The 15,947-nt window shown below is 47.8% G+C and overlaps 1 protein-coding gene across 5 annotated transcripts in view; it reads left to right on the top strand.

Moving 5' to 3' along the window:
* LOC106595987 (V-type proton ATPase subunit H) overlaps positions 1-15,947 on the top strand; it is a 65,697-nt gene that overhangs the window by 36,682 nt on the left and 13,068 nt on the right. For all 5 annotated transcript variants that reach the window (XM_045714361.1, XM_045714358.1, XM_045714359.1 and 2 more), the window contains one exon: positions 1,054-1,246. In XM_045714361.1, coding sequence (XP_045570317.1) covers positions 1,054-1,246 — 193 coding nt within the window. The remainder of the gene's footprint in view (positions 1-1,053; positions 1,247-15,947) is intronic.

Below are 15,947 nucleotides of genomic sequence, written 5' to 3'. Positions count from 1 at the left end.
CGTCCTGGGTTGGCGTGGTTACACGTGGTCTGCGGTTGTGAGTTTGGTTGGAGGTACTGACAAATTCTCTAAAACGACGTTGGAGGCGGCTTATGGTAGAGAAATTAACAAACATTTCTGGAAACAGCTCTAGTGGACATTGTCAGGATGCCAATTTCACACTCTAACCTCTCACCATTGCATTAATGGGAGGTTAGCATGTCTGGGGGGGGGGTATTTGGGGCTCCTGAGTGGCCTAAGGCACTGCATCTCAGTGCTAGAGGAGTCACTACAGACACCCTGGTTCAAATCCAGGCTGTATCACAACCGGCTGTGATTGGGTGTTCCATAGGGCGGCGCACAATTGCCCAGCGTCGTCCAGGTTTGTCCGGTGTAGGCCGTCATTGTAAATAAGAATTTGTTCTTAACTGACTTGCCTGATTAAATAAAGGTAAAAAAAAAAAAAAATGGGTAATCTGTGGCATGGCTTTGTGACGACAACTGCACATTTTAGTGATCTATTGTCCCCAGCACAAGGTGCACCTGTGTAATGATCATGCTGTTTAATCAGCTTCTTGATATGCCCCACCTGTCAGGTAGATGAATTATCTTGGCAAAGGAGAAATGCTCACTATCAGGGATGTAAACACATTTTTGAGAAAAATGAATTTTGTTCATATGGAACATTTCTGGGATCTTTTATTTCAGCTCATGAAACATGGGACCAACATGTTGCGTTTATATTGTTGTTCAGTATACTTTTATCTGTTAGTTAGCATTGTTACAATCACTGGATACTTCTATTACTACTACCTTCTATCTGTTAGCGTTACATCGTTAGTGTGATTGAAGTGGTCTGATGCTTTATACTGCTTGACTACACTACAAGATGAAGTTAGCCTAACCACTGCTGTTATCTGTAACTCAAGCCATAAAATCCATAACCAAAACAATGCAATAAAACCATGATGCACCATAAAACTGCTGTGATCGACAACAAGTGTGGTTTCCTGTACCAGATGGGGTTCTGTGTGTTTCTAACGCCTGACCCCGTTCTCTCTCCTCCCTCTCTAGCATCACGGCTGTGCTCAGTAACAAGTGTGGTTTCCAGCTGCAGTACCAGATGGTGTTCTGTATGTGGCTGCTGGCCTTCAGCTCTCAGCTCTGTGAGCAGCTACGTCGTTACAACGTGGTGCCGGCCCTGTCTGATATCCTGCAGGAGTCTGTCAAGGAGAAGGTCACGCGCATCATACTGGCTGCCTTCAGGGTACGTACTTTTAGTTAGGCTGCTCAGTCGGACAACCAGTCATTCAATCCCATCATCTCAAATGGCATCCTATTCCCTATAGGCCCCTACATGGCTAGGATTAGTATTTTATTTTATTTATTTCACCTTTATTTAACCAGGTAGGCACGTTTGAGAACAAATTGTCATTTACAACTGTGACCTGGCCAAGATAAAGCAAAGCAGTTCGACAACATACAACAACATAGAGTTACACATGGAATAAACAAAACATACAGTCAATAATACAGTAGAAAATAAGTCTATATACAATGTGAGCAAATGAGGTGAGATAAGGGAGGTAAAGGCAAAAAGGCCATGGTGGCAAAGTAAATACAATATAGCAAGTAAAACACTGGAATGGTAGATTTGACAGTGGAAGAAAGTGCAAAGTAGAAATAGAAATAATGGGGTGCAAAGGAGCAAAATAAATAAATAAATACAGTAGGGGAAGAGGTAGTTGTTTGGGCTAATTATAGATGGGCTATGTACAGGTGCAGTGATCTGTGAGCTGCTCTGATAGCTGGTGCTTAAAGCTAGTGAGGGAGATAAGTGTTTCCAGTTTCAGAGATTTTTGTAGTTCGTTCCAGTCATTGGCAGCAGAGAACTGGAAGGAAAGGCGGCCAAAGGAGGAATTGGCTTTGGGGGTAACCAGAGAGATATACCTGCTGGAGCGCGTGCTACAGGTGTGTGCTGCTATGGTGACCAGTGAGCTGAGATAAGGCGGGGCTTTACCTAGCAGGGTCTTGTAGATGACCTGGAGCCAGTGGGTTTGGCGACGAGTATGAAGCGAGGGCCAGCCAACGAGAGCGTACAGGTCGCAGTGGTGGGTAGTATATGGGGCTTTGGTGACAAAACGGATGGCACTGTGATAGACTGCATCCAATTTGTTGAGTAGGGTATTGGAGGCTATTTTGTAAATGACATCGCCGAAGTCGAGGATCGGTAGGATGGTCAGTTTTACGAAGGTATGTCTGGCAGCATGAGTGAAGGATGCTTTGTTGTATGTCTGGAGAGACCCTCTGCTGGGAGGAAGTCCTTATTCCACTTGTAACAGGATGCAACTGCTGACACAAAATTACCCAGAGAGCACTGCAGTCCTATGAGAGATGCTCTATTCTTTAGGAAGATTCTTGCTCTCAAACCATGAGTTTCCATGCTACTGTTTTGCATAGCTCTCCTCTCATATCTCTCCTCTGCACTCTCTGAATGTTTGATTTCAACTTTCTCATAACAGAGCGAATGTGAGGTGGAGAAGAGGTGAGGGCAAGCCATATAAACTAAGCCTATAAAGTCTATGAAAGATTCCTGAATACAGTTGATGGGTTTGTTGCCCTTACAGCCATGTGGTTCTGCTGCTCAGACTTCTATAGGCTGTAGGATGTAATCCAGAATGGTACCCTATTTCCTATATATTGCTCTACTTTAGACCAGGGCCCAGAGTGCCCTACATAGTGTGCTACTTTAGACCAGGGCCCTATTTCCTATTTCGCAGCAAATGTTTTCGCAACACAAAAGCTGTCAAGTCATGCTGATGATTGTGTGTGTGTAACCTTTTATTTAACTAGGCAAATCAGTTAAGAACAAATTCTTATTTACAATGACGGCCAAACCTGGCAGATGCTGGGCCAATTGTGTGCCAGCCTATGGGACTCCCGATCACGGCCGCTTGTGATTCAACCTGGATAATAGGATGTTCGTATTAAACATTTGCCTGATGTTGCAAGAACATTCCTACGACACATTTTAATCTGTTCCTTTAAAGGTTCCCAGAATGTTTTTATTAGGTTGTAGTCTGGTGAGAACATAGTTGGGACATCACAAAAGATATGTTCCCTAAACACAAACACTTTCCAGTTGTGAGGATAATTCTGCAGCGTTTGTTTTAGGGTGCAAAAAAAACCTTCACCTGACGTTGCCAGAAAGTTGTTAAGCTAACAGACATTTTGATCATTACTGAGACTTGGTTATAAAGGGAAAAAAAATTTTTTTGTGACCGTTGTCCCATTGCCTGCATTAGAGATGCTAAGCTACCTGTTACAAAGAGACATTTTAGGACTTTCAATCAGCAACATTTCCTGTATGACATGGGGTTGTAGTGATTTTTATTGTTATTTTTTTACCTTAACTTACTTTCCTAGTTAAATAAAGAACAAATTCTTATTTACAATGACGGCCTACACCGGCCAAACCCGGACGATGCTGGGCCAATTGAGCGTCGCCCTATGGACTCACAATCACGTCCGGATGTGATACAGCCTGGTTGGGCCTTGGTAATAACTGGGAGGGTGTGTCCCCCTCTCTCTGATTCGCATCAGGCCCTTCAATGTTTTACCTCTCTGTTTAACTCTAATTGTAGATAAGTATTCTCCATATAAGAGATTAAGGGGTAAAGGACAGATCTAAAACATGTTCCCCCGTGAATTTTCTGAAAGATTTCATGAAGGAAACATAACTTGGGCTAAGGCTAGACAGACGGATTCTTCCTGTGACTGGCAGTCCTTCAGACATGTTGAGAAATAAATGTCTAACTGTGGTTAGTAAAGCAAAGACAACATTCTTGTTGAATGGTGTATCTGAGAGTGGTGGAAATCCAGCTACATTTAAAAACACAACTCCAGCCCCTCATTACCAGAGGCTGTCACAACCTGAGGGGGTAATGAGGGGCTGGAGTTGTGTTTTTGACAGCCTCTGGTTCCCATAACAGACAACAATTACATTTTGCGGCGCTTTTCATTTAAAATAAATGACATTTCAGCTGGCCATCTATTTGGAGAAAAAAAAAAGTCTGAAAATACCTCAAGCTCCACTAGAGGGAGTCTTTTATTCACCTCGAAGCAAATAGCAGAGGATGATGCACTTTTGGTTTGAACCATTTTATGCCAATGATGTATTAATTGCCTTGCAAAAAAAAAAAAGTCTGTAAACAAATCCACAGGAGCTGATTGGCTTGATCCCTTTCTACTGCGGCTTTCTGCCCCCCTCATTGTAGAACCTTTCACCCACATGTTGTATTTAACAATTGCTTCTGGTGCCATCTATCCCTGAGATCTGGAAGGCAGAGCATATCCTCTTCCTATGCAAAGATGCGGATCATTCTGACCTGGATAACTGCTGCCCAATGATCTAAATTATCTTGCAAAAATATTAGAACCATTGGCTAACTCTCAGCTAATAACCATTATTTTTATTTTTTTTATTTTTTTTACATAAAATGATATTCTTAATGTGTACCAGTCTGGTTTTAAACCTGGACATGGTACCGTTTCAGCAGCTACGCTTTTGTCTTAAATGATCTGTTTAAAGGAATCTAAGCAATTGTACGTAATGTTGATGCTACCGTCTCTTATGACCGAAAAGAGCTTCAGGATATCAGAACAGCGATTACTCACCTCGAACTGGATGAAGATTGTAATCTTTAATGAGTCTGACAGGAAGTGTATAATGTTGTTCCCAGAAATGGGCCAAATCCCTGTCATTCATATGAAGAAAATACAGGGGGCAGAGGTCAGGGTGCCTTGTGAAAATTTGTCGGCGAGTGGGTATCCCGCCTCTACCATCCGTTCTATTAGCCAACGTGTAATCACTGGAGAATAAACTGGAAGAGCTCCGTTCGAGACTATCCTATCGACGGGACATTTAACGGTAATATCTTCCGTTTCACCTAGTCATGGTTGAACGACGACACAGATAATATACAGTTGGCTGGGTTTCCTGTGCATTGGCAGGACAGAACAGCTCCATCCAGTAATACGAGGAGGGGTGTGTGTCTATTCGTCAATAACAGCTGGTGCGCGATGTCTAATATTAAGGTAGTCTCAAGGCATTTGTATTTATTATCGATCCCCATAACTCTTCCTGGGGTCTGGCAAAATTAAGGCAGTTCATACAATTTTAAAAACATTACAATAAATTTCACAGATTTCACAATACACTGTGTTCCCTCAGGCCCCTACTCCAATACCACATATCTACAATACACTGTGTTCCCTCAGGCCCCCACTCCACCACTACCACATATCTACAATACACTGTGTTCCCTCAGGCCCCTACTCCACTACCACATATCTACAATACACTGTGTTCCCTCAGGCCCCTACTCCACCACTACCACATATCTACAATACACTGTGTTCCCTCAGGCCCCTACTCCACTACCACATATCTACAATACACTGTGTTCCCTCAGGCCCCTACTCCACCACTACCACATATCTACAATACACTGTGTTCCCTCAGGCCCCTACTCCACCACTACCACATATCTACAATACACTGTGTTCCCTCAGGCCCCCACTCCACCACTACCACATATCTACAATACACTGTGTTCCCTCAGGCCCCTACTCCACTACCACATATCTACAATACACTGTGTTCCCTCAGGCCCCTACTCCACCACTACCACATATCTACAATACACTGTGTTCCCTCAGGCCCCTACTCCACCACTACCACATATCTACAATACACTGTGTTCCCTCAGGCCCCTACTCCACCACTACCACATATCTACAATACACTGTGTTCCCTCAGGCCCCTACTCCACCACTACCACATATCTACAATACACTGTGTTCCCTCAGGCCCCTACTCCACCACTACCACATATCTACAATACACTGTGTTCCCTCAGGCCCCTACTCCACCACTACCACATATCTACAATACACTGTGTTCCCTCAGGCCCCTACTCCACTACCACATATCTACAATACACTGTGTTCCCTCAGACCCCTACTCCACCACTACCACATATCTACAATACACTGTGTTCCCTCAGGCCCCTACTCTACTACCACATATCTACCATACAAAATCCATGTGTACGTGTGTGTGTGTAGTGCGTATGTCATCGTGTGTATGCATGTTTGTGTTGCTTCAGTCCTCGCTGTTCCATAAGGTGTTTTTTTATCTATTTTTAAATCTGATTCTACTGCTGCATCAGTGACTTGATGTGGAATAGAGTTCCATGTAGTCATGGCTCTATGTAGTACTGTGCTCCTCCCATAGTCTGTTCTGGACTTGGGGACTGTGAAGAGACCTCTGGTGGCATGTCTTGTGGGGTATGTATGGGTGTCTGACCTGTGTGCCAGTAGGTTAAACAGACCTCTGGTGGCATGTCTTGTGGGGTATGGATGGGTGTCTGAGCTGTGTGCCAGTAGTTTAAACAGACCTCTGGTGGCATGTCTTGTGGGGTATGGATGGGTGTCTGAGCTGTGTGCCAGTAGTTTAAACAGACCTCTGGTGGCATGTCTTGTGGGGTATGGATGGGTGTCTGAGCTGTGTGCCAGTAGTTTAAACAGACCTCTGGTGGCATGTCTTGTGGGGTATGGATGGGTGTCTGAGCTGTGTGCCAGTAGTTTAAACAGACCTCTGGTGGCATGTCTTGTGGGGTATGGATGGGTGTCTGAGCTGTGTGCCAGTAGTTTAAACAGACCTCTGGTGGCATGTCTTGTGGGGTATGGATGGGTGTCTGAGCTGTGTGCCAGTAGTTTAAACAGACCTCTGGTGGCATGTCTTGTGGGGTATGGATGGGTGTCTGAGCTGTGTGCCAGTAGTTTAAACAGACCTCTGGTGGCATGTCTTGTGGGGTATGGATGGGTGTCTGAGCTGTGTGCCAGTAGTTTAAATGGATGGCCGAGCTAGTAGAGTCTTGGAACAACATTATCTCCTTTTCTCTCACATTGACTCTGTACCGGTACCCCCTGTATATAGCCTCCACATTGACTCTGTACCGGTACCCCCTGTATATAGCCTCCACATTGACTCTGTACCGTAACACCCTGTATATAGCCTCCACATTGACTCTGTACCGGTACCCCCTGTATATAGCCTCCACATTGACTCTGTACCGGTACCCCCTGTATATAACTTCCACATTGACTCTGTACCGGTACCCCCTGTATATAGCCTCCACATTGACTCTGTACCGGTACACCCTGTATATAGCCTCCACATTGACTCTGTACCGTAACACCCTGTATATAGCCTCCACATTGACTCTGTACCGGTACACCCTGTATATAGCGTCCACATTGACTCTGTACCGGTACCCCCTGTATATAGCCTCCACATTGACTCTGTACCGGTACACCCTGTATATAGCCTCCACATTGACTCTGTACCGTAACACCCTGTATATAGCCTCCACATTGACTCTGTACCGGTATCCCCTGTATATAGCCTCCACATTGACTCTGTACCGGTACCTCCTGTATATAGCCACCCCATTGACTCTGTACCGGTACCCCTGTATATAGCCTCCACATTGACTCTGTACCGGTACCCCCTGTATATAGCCTCCACATTGACTCTGTACCGGTACCCCCTGTATATAGCCTCCACATTGACTCTGTACCGGTACCCCCTGTATATAGCCTCCACATTGACTCTGTACCGGTACCCCCTGTATATAGCCTCCACATTGACTCTGTACCGGTACCCCCTGTATATAGCCTCCACATTGACTCTGTACCGTAACACCCTGTATATAGCCTCCACATTGACTCTGTACCGTAACACCCTGTATATAGCCTCCACATTGACTCTGTACCGGTAACCCCCTGTATATAGCCTCCACATTGACTCTGTACCGGTACCCCCTGTATATAGCCTCCACATTGACTCTGTACTGGTACCCCCTGTATATAGCCTCCACATTGACTCTGTACCGGTACCCCCTGTATATAGCCTCCACATTGACTCTGTACCGTAACCCCCTGTATATAGCCTCCACATTGACTCTGTACCGTAACACCCTGTATATAGCCTCCACATTGACTCTGTACCGTAACCCCTGTATATAGCCTCCACATTGACTCTGTACCGTAACACCCTGTATATAGCCTCCACATTGACTCTGTACCGGTACCCCCTGTATATAGCCTCCACACTGACTCTGTACCGGTACCCCCTGTATATAGCCTCCACATTGACTCTGTACCGGTACCCCCTGTATATAGCCTCCACATTGACTCTGTACTGGTACCCCCTGTATATAGCCTCCACATTGACTCTGTACCGGTACCACCTGTATATAGCCTCCACATTGACTCTGTACCGGTACCCCCTGTATATAGCCTCCACATTGACTCTGTACCGGTACCCCCTGTATATAGCCTCCACATTGACTCTGTACCGGTACCCCTGTATATAGCCTCCACATTGACTCTGTACCGGTACCCCCTGTATATAGCCTCCACATTGACTCTGTACCGGTACCCCCTGTATATAGCCTCCACATTGACTCTGTACCGGTACCCCCTGTATATAGCCTCCACATTGACTCTGTACCGGTACCCCCTGTATATAGCCTCCACATTGACTCTGTACCGGTACCCCCTGTATATAGCCTCCACATTGACTCTGTACCGGTACCCCCTGTATATAGCCTCCACATTGACTCTGTACCGGTACCCCCTGTATATAGCCTCCACATTGACTCTGTACCGGTACCCCCTGTATATAGCCTCCACATTGACTCTGTACCGGTACCCCCTGTATATAGCCTCCACATTGACTCTGTACCGGTACCCCCTGTATATAGCCTCCACATTGACTCTGTACCGGTACCCCCTGTATATAGCCTCCACATTGACTCTGTACCGGTACCCCCTGTATATAGCCTCCACATTGACTCTGTACCGGTACCCCCTGTATATAGCCTCCACATTGACTCTGTACCGGTACCCCCTGTATATAGCCTCCACATTGACTCTGTACCGGTACCCCTGTATATAGCCTCCACATTGACTCTGTACCGGTACCCCCTGTATATAGCCTCCACATTGACTCTGTACCGGTACCCCCTGTATATAGCCTCCACATTGACTCTGTACCGGTACCCCCTGTATATAGCCTCCACATTGACTCTGTACCGGTACCCCCTGTATATAGCCTCCACATTGACTCTGTACCGGTACCCCCTGTATATAGCCTCCACATTGACTCTGTACCGGTAACACCCTGTATATAGCCTCCACATTGACTCTGTACCGTAATACCCCTGTATATAGCCTCCACATTGACTCTGTACCGGTACCCCCTGTATATAGCCTCCACATTGACTCTGTACCGTAACACCCCTGTATATAGCCTCCACATTGACTCTGTACCGGTACCCCTGTATATAGCCTCCACATTGACTCTGTACCGGTACCCCTGTATATAGCCTCCACATTGACTCTGTACCGGTACCCCCTGTATATAGCCTCCACATTGACTCTGTACCGGTACCCCCTGTATATAGCCTCCACATTGACTCTGTACCGGTACCCCCCTGTATATAGCCTCCACATTGACTCTGTACCGGTAACCCCCTGTATATAGCCTCCACATTGACTCTGTACCGGTACCCCCCTGTATATAGCCTCCACATTGACTCTGTACCGGTACCCCCTGTATATAGCCTCCACATTGACTCTGTACCGGTAGCCCCCTGTATATAGCCTCCACATTGACTCTGTACCGGTACCCCCTGTATATAGCCTCCACATTGACTCTGTACCGGTACCCCCTGTATATAGCCTCCACATTGACTCTGTACCGGTACCCCCTGTATATAGCCTCCACATTGACTCTGTACCGGTACCCCCTGTATATAGCCTCCACATTGACTCTGTACCGGTACCCCCTGTATATAGCCTCCACATTGACTCTGTACCGGTACCCCCTGTATATAGCCTCCACATTGACTCTGTACCGGTACCCCTGTATATAGCCTCCACATTGACTCTGTACCGGTACCCCTGTATATAGCCTCCACATTGACTCTGTACCGGTACCCCCTGTATATAGCCTCCACATTGACTCTGTACCGGTACCCCCTGTATATAGCCTCCACATTGACTCTGTACCGGTACCCCCTGTATATAGCCTCCACATTGACTCTGTACCGGTACCCCCTGTATATAGCCTCCACATTGACTCTGTACCGGTACACCCTGTATATAGCCTCCACATTGACTCTGTACCGGTACCCCCTGTATATAGCCTCCACATTGACTCTGTACCGGTACCCCCTGTATATAGCCTCCACATTGACTCTGTACCGGTACCCCCTGTATATAGCCTCCACATTGACTCTGTACCGGTACCCCCTGTATATAGCCTCCACATTGACTCTGTACCGGTACCCCCTGTATATAGCCTCCACATTGACTCTGTACCGGTACCCCCTGTATATAGCCTCCACATTGACTCTGTACCGGTACCCCCTGTATATAGCCTCCACATTGACTCTGTACCGGTACCCCCTGTATATAGCCTCCACATTGACTCTGTACCGGTACCCCCTGTATATAGCCTCCACATTGACTCTGTACCGGTACCCCCTGTATATAGCCTCCACATTGACTCTGTACCGGTACCCCTGTATATAGCCTCCACATTGACTCTGTACCGGTACCCCCTGTATATAGCCTCCACATTGACTCTGTACCGGTACCCCCTGTATATAGCCTCCACATTGACTCTGTACCGGTACCCCCTGTATATAGCCTCCACATTGACTCTGTACCGGTACCCCCTGTATATAGCCTCCACATTGACTCTGTACCGGTACCCCCTGTATATAGCCTCCACATTGACTCTGTACCGGTACCCCCTGTATATAGCCTCCACATTGACTCTGTACCGGTACCCCCTGTATATAGCCTCCACATTGACTCTGTACCGGTACCCCTGTATATAGCCTCCACATTGACTCTGTACCGGTACCCCCTGTATATAGCCTCCACATTGACTCTGTACCGGTACCCCCTGTATATAGCCTCCACATTGACTCTGTACCGGTACCCCTGTATATAGCCTCCACATTGACTCTGTACCGGTACCCCCTGTATATAGCCTCCACATTGACTCTGTACCGGTACCCCCTGTATATAGCCTCCACATTGACTCTGTACCGGTACCCCCTGTATATAGCCTCCACATTGACTCTGTACCGGTACCCCCTGTATATAGCCTCCACATTGACTCTGTACCGGTCCCCCTGTATATAGCCTCCACATTGACTCTGTACCGGTACCCCCTGTATATAGCCTCCACATTGACTCTGTACCGGTACCCCCTGTATATAGCCTCCACATTGACTCTGTACCGGTTACCCCCTGTATATAGCCTCCACATTGACTCTGTACCGTAACCCCTGTATATAGCCTCCACATTGACTCTGTACCGGTACCCCCTGTATATAGCCTCCACATTGACTCTGTACCGGTACCCCCTGTATATAGCCTCCACATTGACTCTGTACCGGTACCCCCTGTATATAGCCTCCACATTGACTCTGTACCGTACCCCTGTATATAGCCTCCACATTGACTCTGTACCGGTACCCCCTGTATATAGCCTCCACATTGACTCTGTACCGAGTACCCCTGTATATAGCCTCCACATTGACTCTGTACCGGTACCCCCTGTATATAGCCTCCACATTGACTCTGTACCGGTACCCCCTGTATATAGCCTCCACATTGACTCTGTACCGGTACCCCCCTGTATATAGCCTCCACATTGACTCTGTACCGGTACCCCCTGTATATAGCCTCCACATTGACTCTGTACCGGTACCCCCTGTATATAGCCTCCACATTGACTCTGTACCGGTACCCCCTGTATATAGCCTCCACATTGACTCTGTACTGGTACCCCCTGTATATAGCCTCCACATTGACTCTGTACCGGTACCCCCTGTATATAGCCTCCACATTGACTCTGTACCGGTACCCCCTGTATATAGCCTCCACATTGACTCTGTACCGGTACCCCCTGTATATAGCCTCCACATTGACTCTGTACCGGTACCCCCTGTATATAGCCTCCACATTGACTCTGTACCGGTACCCCCTGTATATAGCCTCCACATTGACTCTGTACCGGTACCCCCTGTATATAGCCTCCACATTGACTCTGTACCGGTACCCCTGTATATAGCCTCCACATTGACTCTGTACCGGTACCCCTGTATATAGCCTCCACATTGACTCTGTACCGGTACCCCCTGTATATAGCCTCCACATTGACTCTGTACCGGTACCCCCTGTATATAGCCTCCACATTGACTCTGTACCGGTACCCCCTGTATATAGCCTCCACATTGACTCTGTACCGGTACCCCCTGTATATAGCCTCCACATTGACTCTGTACCGGTACCCCCTGTATATAGCCTCCACATTGACTCTGTACCGGTACCCCCTGTATATAGCCTCCACATTGACTCTGTACCGTAACCCCTGTATATAGCCTCCACATTGACTCTGTACCGGTACCCCCTGTATATAGCCTCCACATTGACTCTGTACCGGTACCCCTGTATATAGCCTCCACATTGACTCTGTACCGGTACCCTGTATATAGCCTCCACATTGACTCTGTACCGGTACCCCCTGTATATAGCCTCCACATTGACTCTGTACCGGTACCCCCTGTATATAGCCTCCACATTGACTCTGTACCGGTACCCCCTGTATATAGCCTCCACATTGACTCTGTACCGGTACCCCCTGTATATAGCCTCCACATTGACTCTGTACCGGTACCCCCTGTATATAGCCTCCACATTGACTCTGTACCGGTACCCCTGTATATAGCCTCCACATTGACTCTGTACCGGTACCCCCTGTATATAGCCTCCACATTGACTCTGTACCGGTACCCCCTGTATATAGCCTCCACATTGACTCTGTACCGGTACCCCCTGTATATAGCCTCCACATTGACTCTGTACCGGTACCCCCTGTATATAGCCTCCACATTGACTCTGTACCGGTACCCCCTGTATATAGCCTCCACATTGACTCTGTACCGGTACCCCTGTATATAGCCTCCACATTGACTCTGTACCGGTACCCCCTGTATATAGCCTCCACATTGACTCTGTACCGGTACCCCCTGTATATAGCCTCCACATTGACTCTGTACCGGTACCCCCTGTATATAGCCTCCACATTGACTCTGTACCGGTACCCCTGTATATAGCCTCCACATTGACTCTGTACCGGTACCCCCTGTATATAGCCTCCACATTGACTCTGTACCGTGTCCCCCTGTATATAGCCTCCACATTGACTCTGTACCGGTACCCCTGTATATAGCCTCCACATTGACTCTGTACCGGTACCCCCCTGTATATAGCCTCCACATTGACTCTGTACCGGTACCCCTGTATATAGCCTCCACATTGACTCTGTACCGGTACCCCTGTATATAGCCTCCACATTGACTCTGTACCGGTACCCCCTGTATATAGCCTCCACATTGACTCTGTACCGGTACCCCCTGTATATAGCCTCCACATTGACTCTGTACCGGTACCCCCTGTATATAGCCTCCACATTGACTCTGTACCGGTACCCCCTGTATATAGCCTCCACATTGACTCTGTACCGGTACCCCCTGTATATAGCCTCCACATTGACTCTGTACCGGTACCCCCCTGTATATAGCCTCCACATTGACTCTGTACCGGTACCCCCTGTATATAGCCTCCACATTGACTCTGTACCGGTACCCCCTGTATATAGCCTCCACATTGACTCTGTACCGGTACCCCCTGTATATAGCCTCCACATTGACTCTGTACCGGTACCCCTGTATATAGCCTCCACATTGACTCTGTACCGGTACCCCCTGTATATAGCCTCCACATTGACTCTGTACCGGTACCCCTGTATATAGCCTCCACATTGACTCTGTACCGGTACCCCTGTATATAGCCTCCACATTGACTCTGTACCGGTACCCCCTGTATATAGCCTCCACATTGACTCTGTACCGGTACCCCTGTATATAGCCTCCACATTGACTCTGTACCGGTACCCCTGTATATAGCCTCCACATTGACTCTGTACCGGTACCCCCTGTATATAGCCTCCACATTGACTCTGTACCGGTACCCCCTGTATATAGCCTCCACATTGACTCTGTACCGGTACCCCTGTATATAGCCTCCACATTGACTCTGTACCGGTACCCCTGTATATAGCCTCCACATTGACTCTGTACCGGTACCCCCTGTATATAGCCTCCACATTGACTCTGTACCGGTACCCCCTGTATATAGCCTCCACATTGACTCTGTACCGGTACCCCCTGTATATAGCCTCCACATTGACTCTGTACCGGTACCCCCTGTATATAGCCTCCACATTGACTCTGTACCGGTACCCCCTGTATATAGCCTCCACATTGACTCTGTACCGGTACCCCCTGTATATAGCCTCCACATTGACTCTGTACCGGTACCCCCTGTATATAGCCTCCACATTGACTCTGTACCGGTACCCCCTGTATATAGCCTCCACATTGACTCTGTACCGGTACCCCCGTATATAGCCTCCACATTGACTCTGTACCGGTACCCCCTGTATATAGCCTCCACATTGACTCTGTACCGGTACCCCCGTATATAGCCTCCACATTGACTCTGTACCGGTACCCCCTGTATATAGCCTCCACATTGACTCTGTACCGGTACCCCTGTATATAGCCTCCACATTGACTCTGTACCGGTACCCCCTGTATATAGCCTCCACATTGACTCTGTACCGGTACCCCCTGTATATAGCCTCCACATTGACTCTGTACCGGTACCCCCTGTATATAGCCTCCACATTGACTCTGTACCGGTACCCCCTGTATATAGCCTCCACATTGACTCTGTACCGGTACCCCTGTATATAGCCTCCACATTGACTCTGTACCGGTACCCCCTGTATATAGCCTCCACATTGACTCTGTACCGGTACCCCCTGTATATAGCCTCCACATTGACTCTGTACCGGTACCCCCTGTATATAGCCTCCACATTGACTCTGTACCGGTAACCCCTGTATATAGCCTCCACATTGACTCTGTACCGGTACCCCCTGTATATAGCCTCCACATTGACTCTGTACCGGTACCCCCTGTATATAGCCTCCACATTGACTCTGTACCGACTGTATATAGCCTCCACATTGACTCTGTACCGGTACCCCCTGTATATAGCCTCCACATTGACTCTGTACCGGTACCCCTGTATATAGCCTCCACATTGACTCTGTACCGGTACCCCCTGTATATAGCCTCCACATTGACTCTGTATCGGTACCCCTGTATATAGCCTCCACATTGACTCTGTACCGTTACCCCTGTATATAGCCTCCACATTGACTCTGTACCGGTACCCCCTGTATATAGCCTCCACATTGACTCTGTACCGGTACCCCCTGTATATAGCCTCCACATTGACTCTGTACCGGTACCCCCTGTATATAGCCTCCACATTGACTCTGTACCGGTACCCCCTGTATATAGCCTCCACATTGACTCTGTACCGGTACCCCCTGTATATAGCCTCCACATTGACTCTGTACCGGTACCCCCTGTATATAGCCTCCACATTGACTCTGTACCGGTACCCCCTGTATATAGCCTCCACATTGACTCTGTACCGGTACCCCCTGTATATAGCCTCCACATTGACTCTGTACCGGTACCCCCTGTATATAGCCTCCACATTGACTCTGTACCGGTGCCCCCTGTATATAGCCTCCACATTGACTCTGTACCGGTACCCCCTGTATATAGCCTCCACATTGACTCTGTACCGGTACCCCTGTATATAGCCTCCACATTGACTCTGTACCGGTACCCCCTGTATAGCCTCCACATTGACTCTGTACCGGTAACCCCTGT

This window comes from Salmo salar, chromosome ssa03 (genome assembly GCF_905237065.1).
Source record: "Salmo salar chromosome ssa03, Ssal_v3.1, whole genome shotgun sequence".
Lineage (NCBI taxonomy): Eukaryota > Metazoa > Chordata > Actinopteri > Salmoniformes > Salmonidae > Salmo > Salmo salar.
This window is presented reverse-complemented; position numbering and strand designations above follow the sequence as displayed.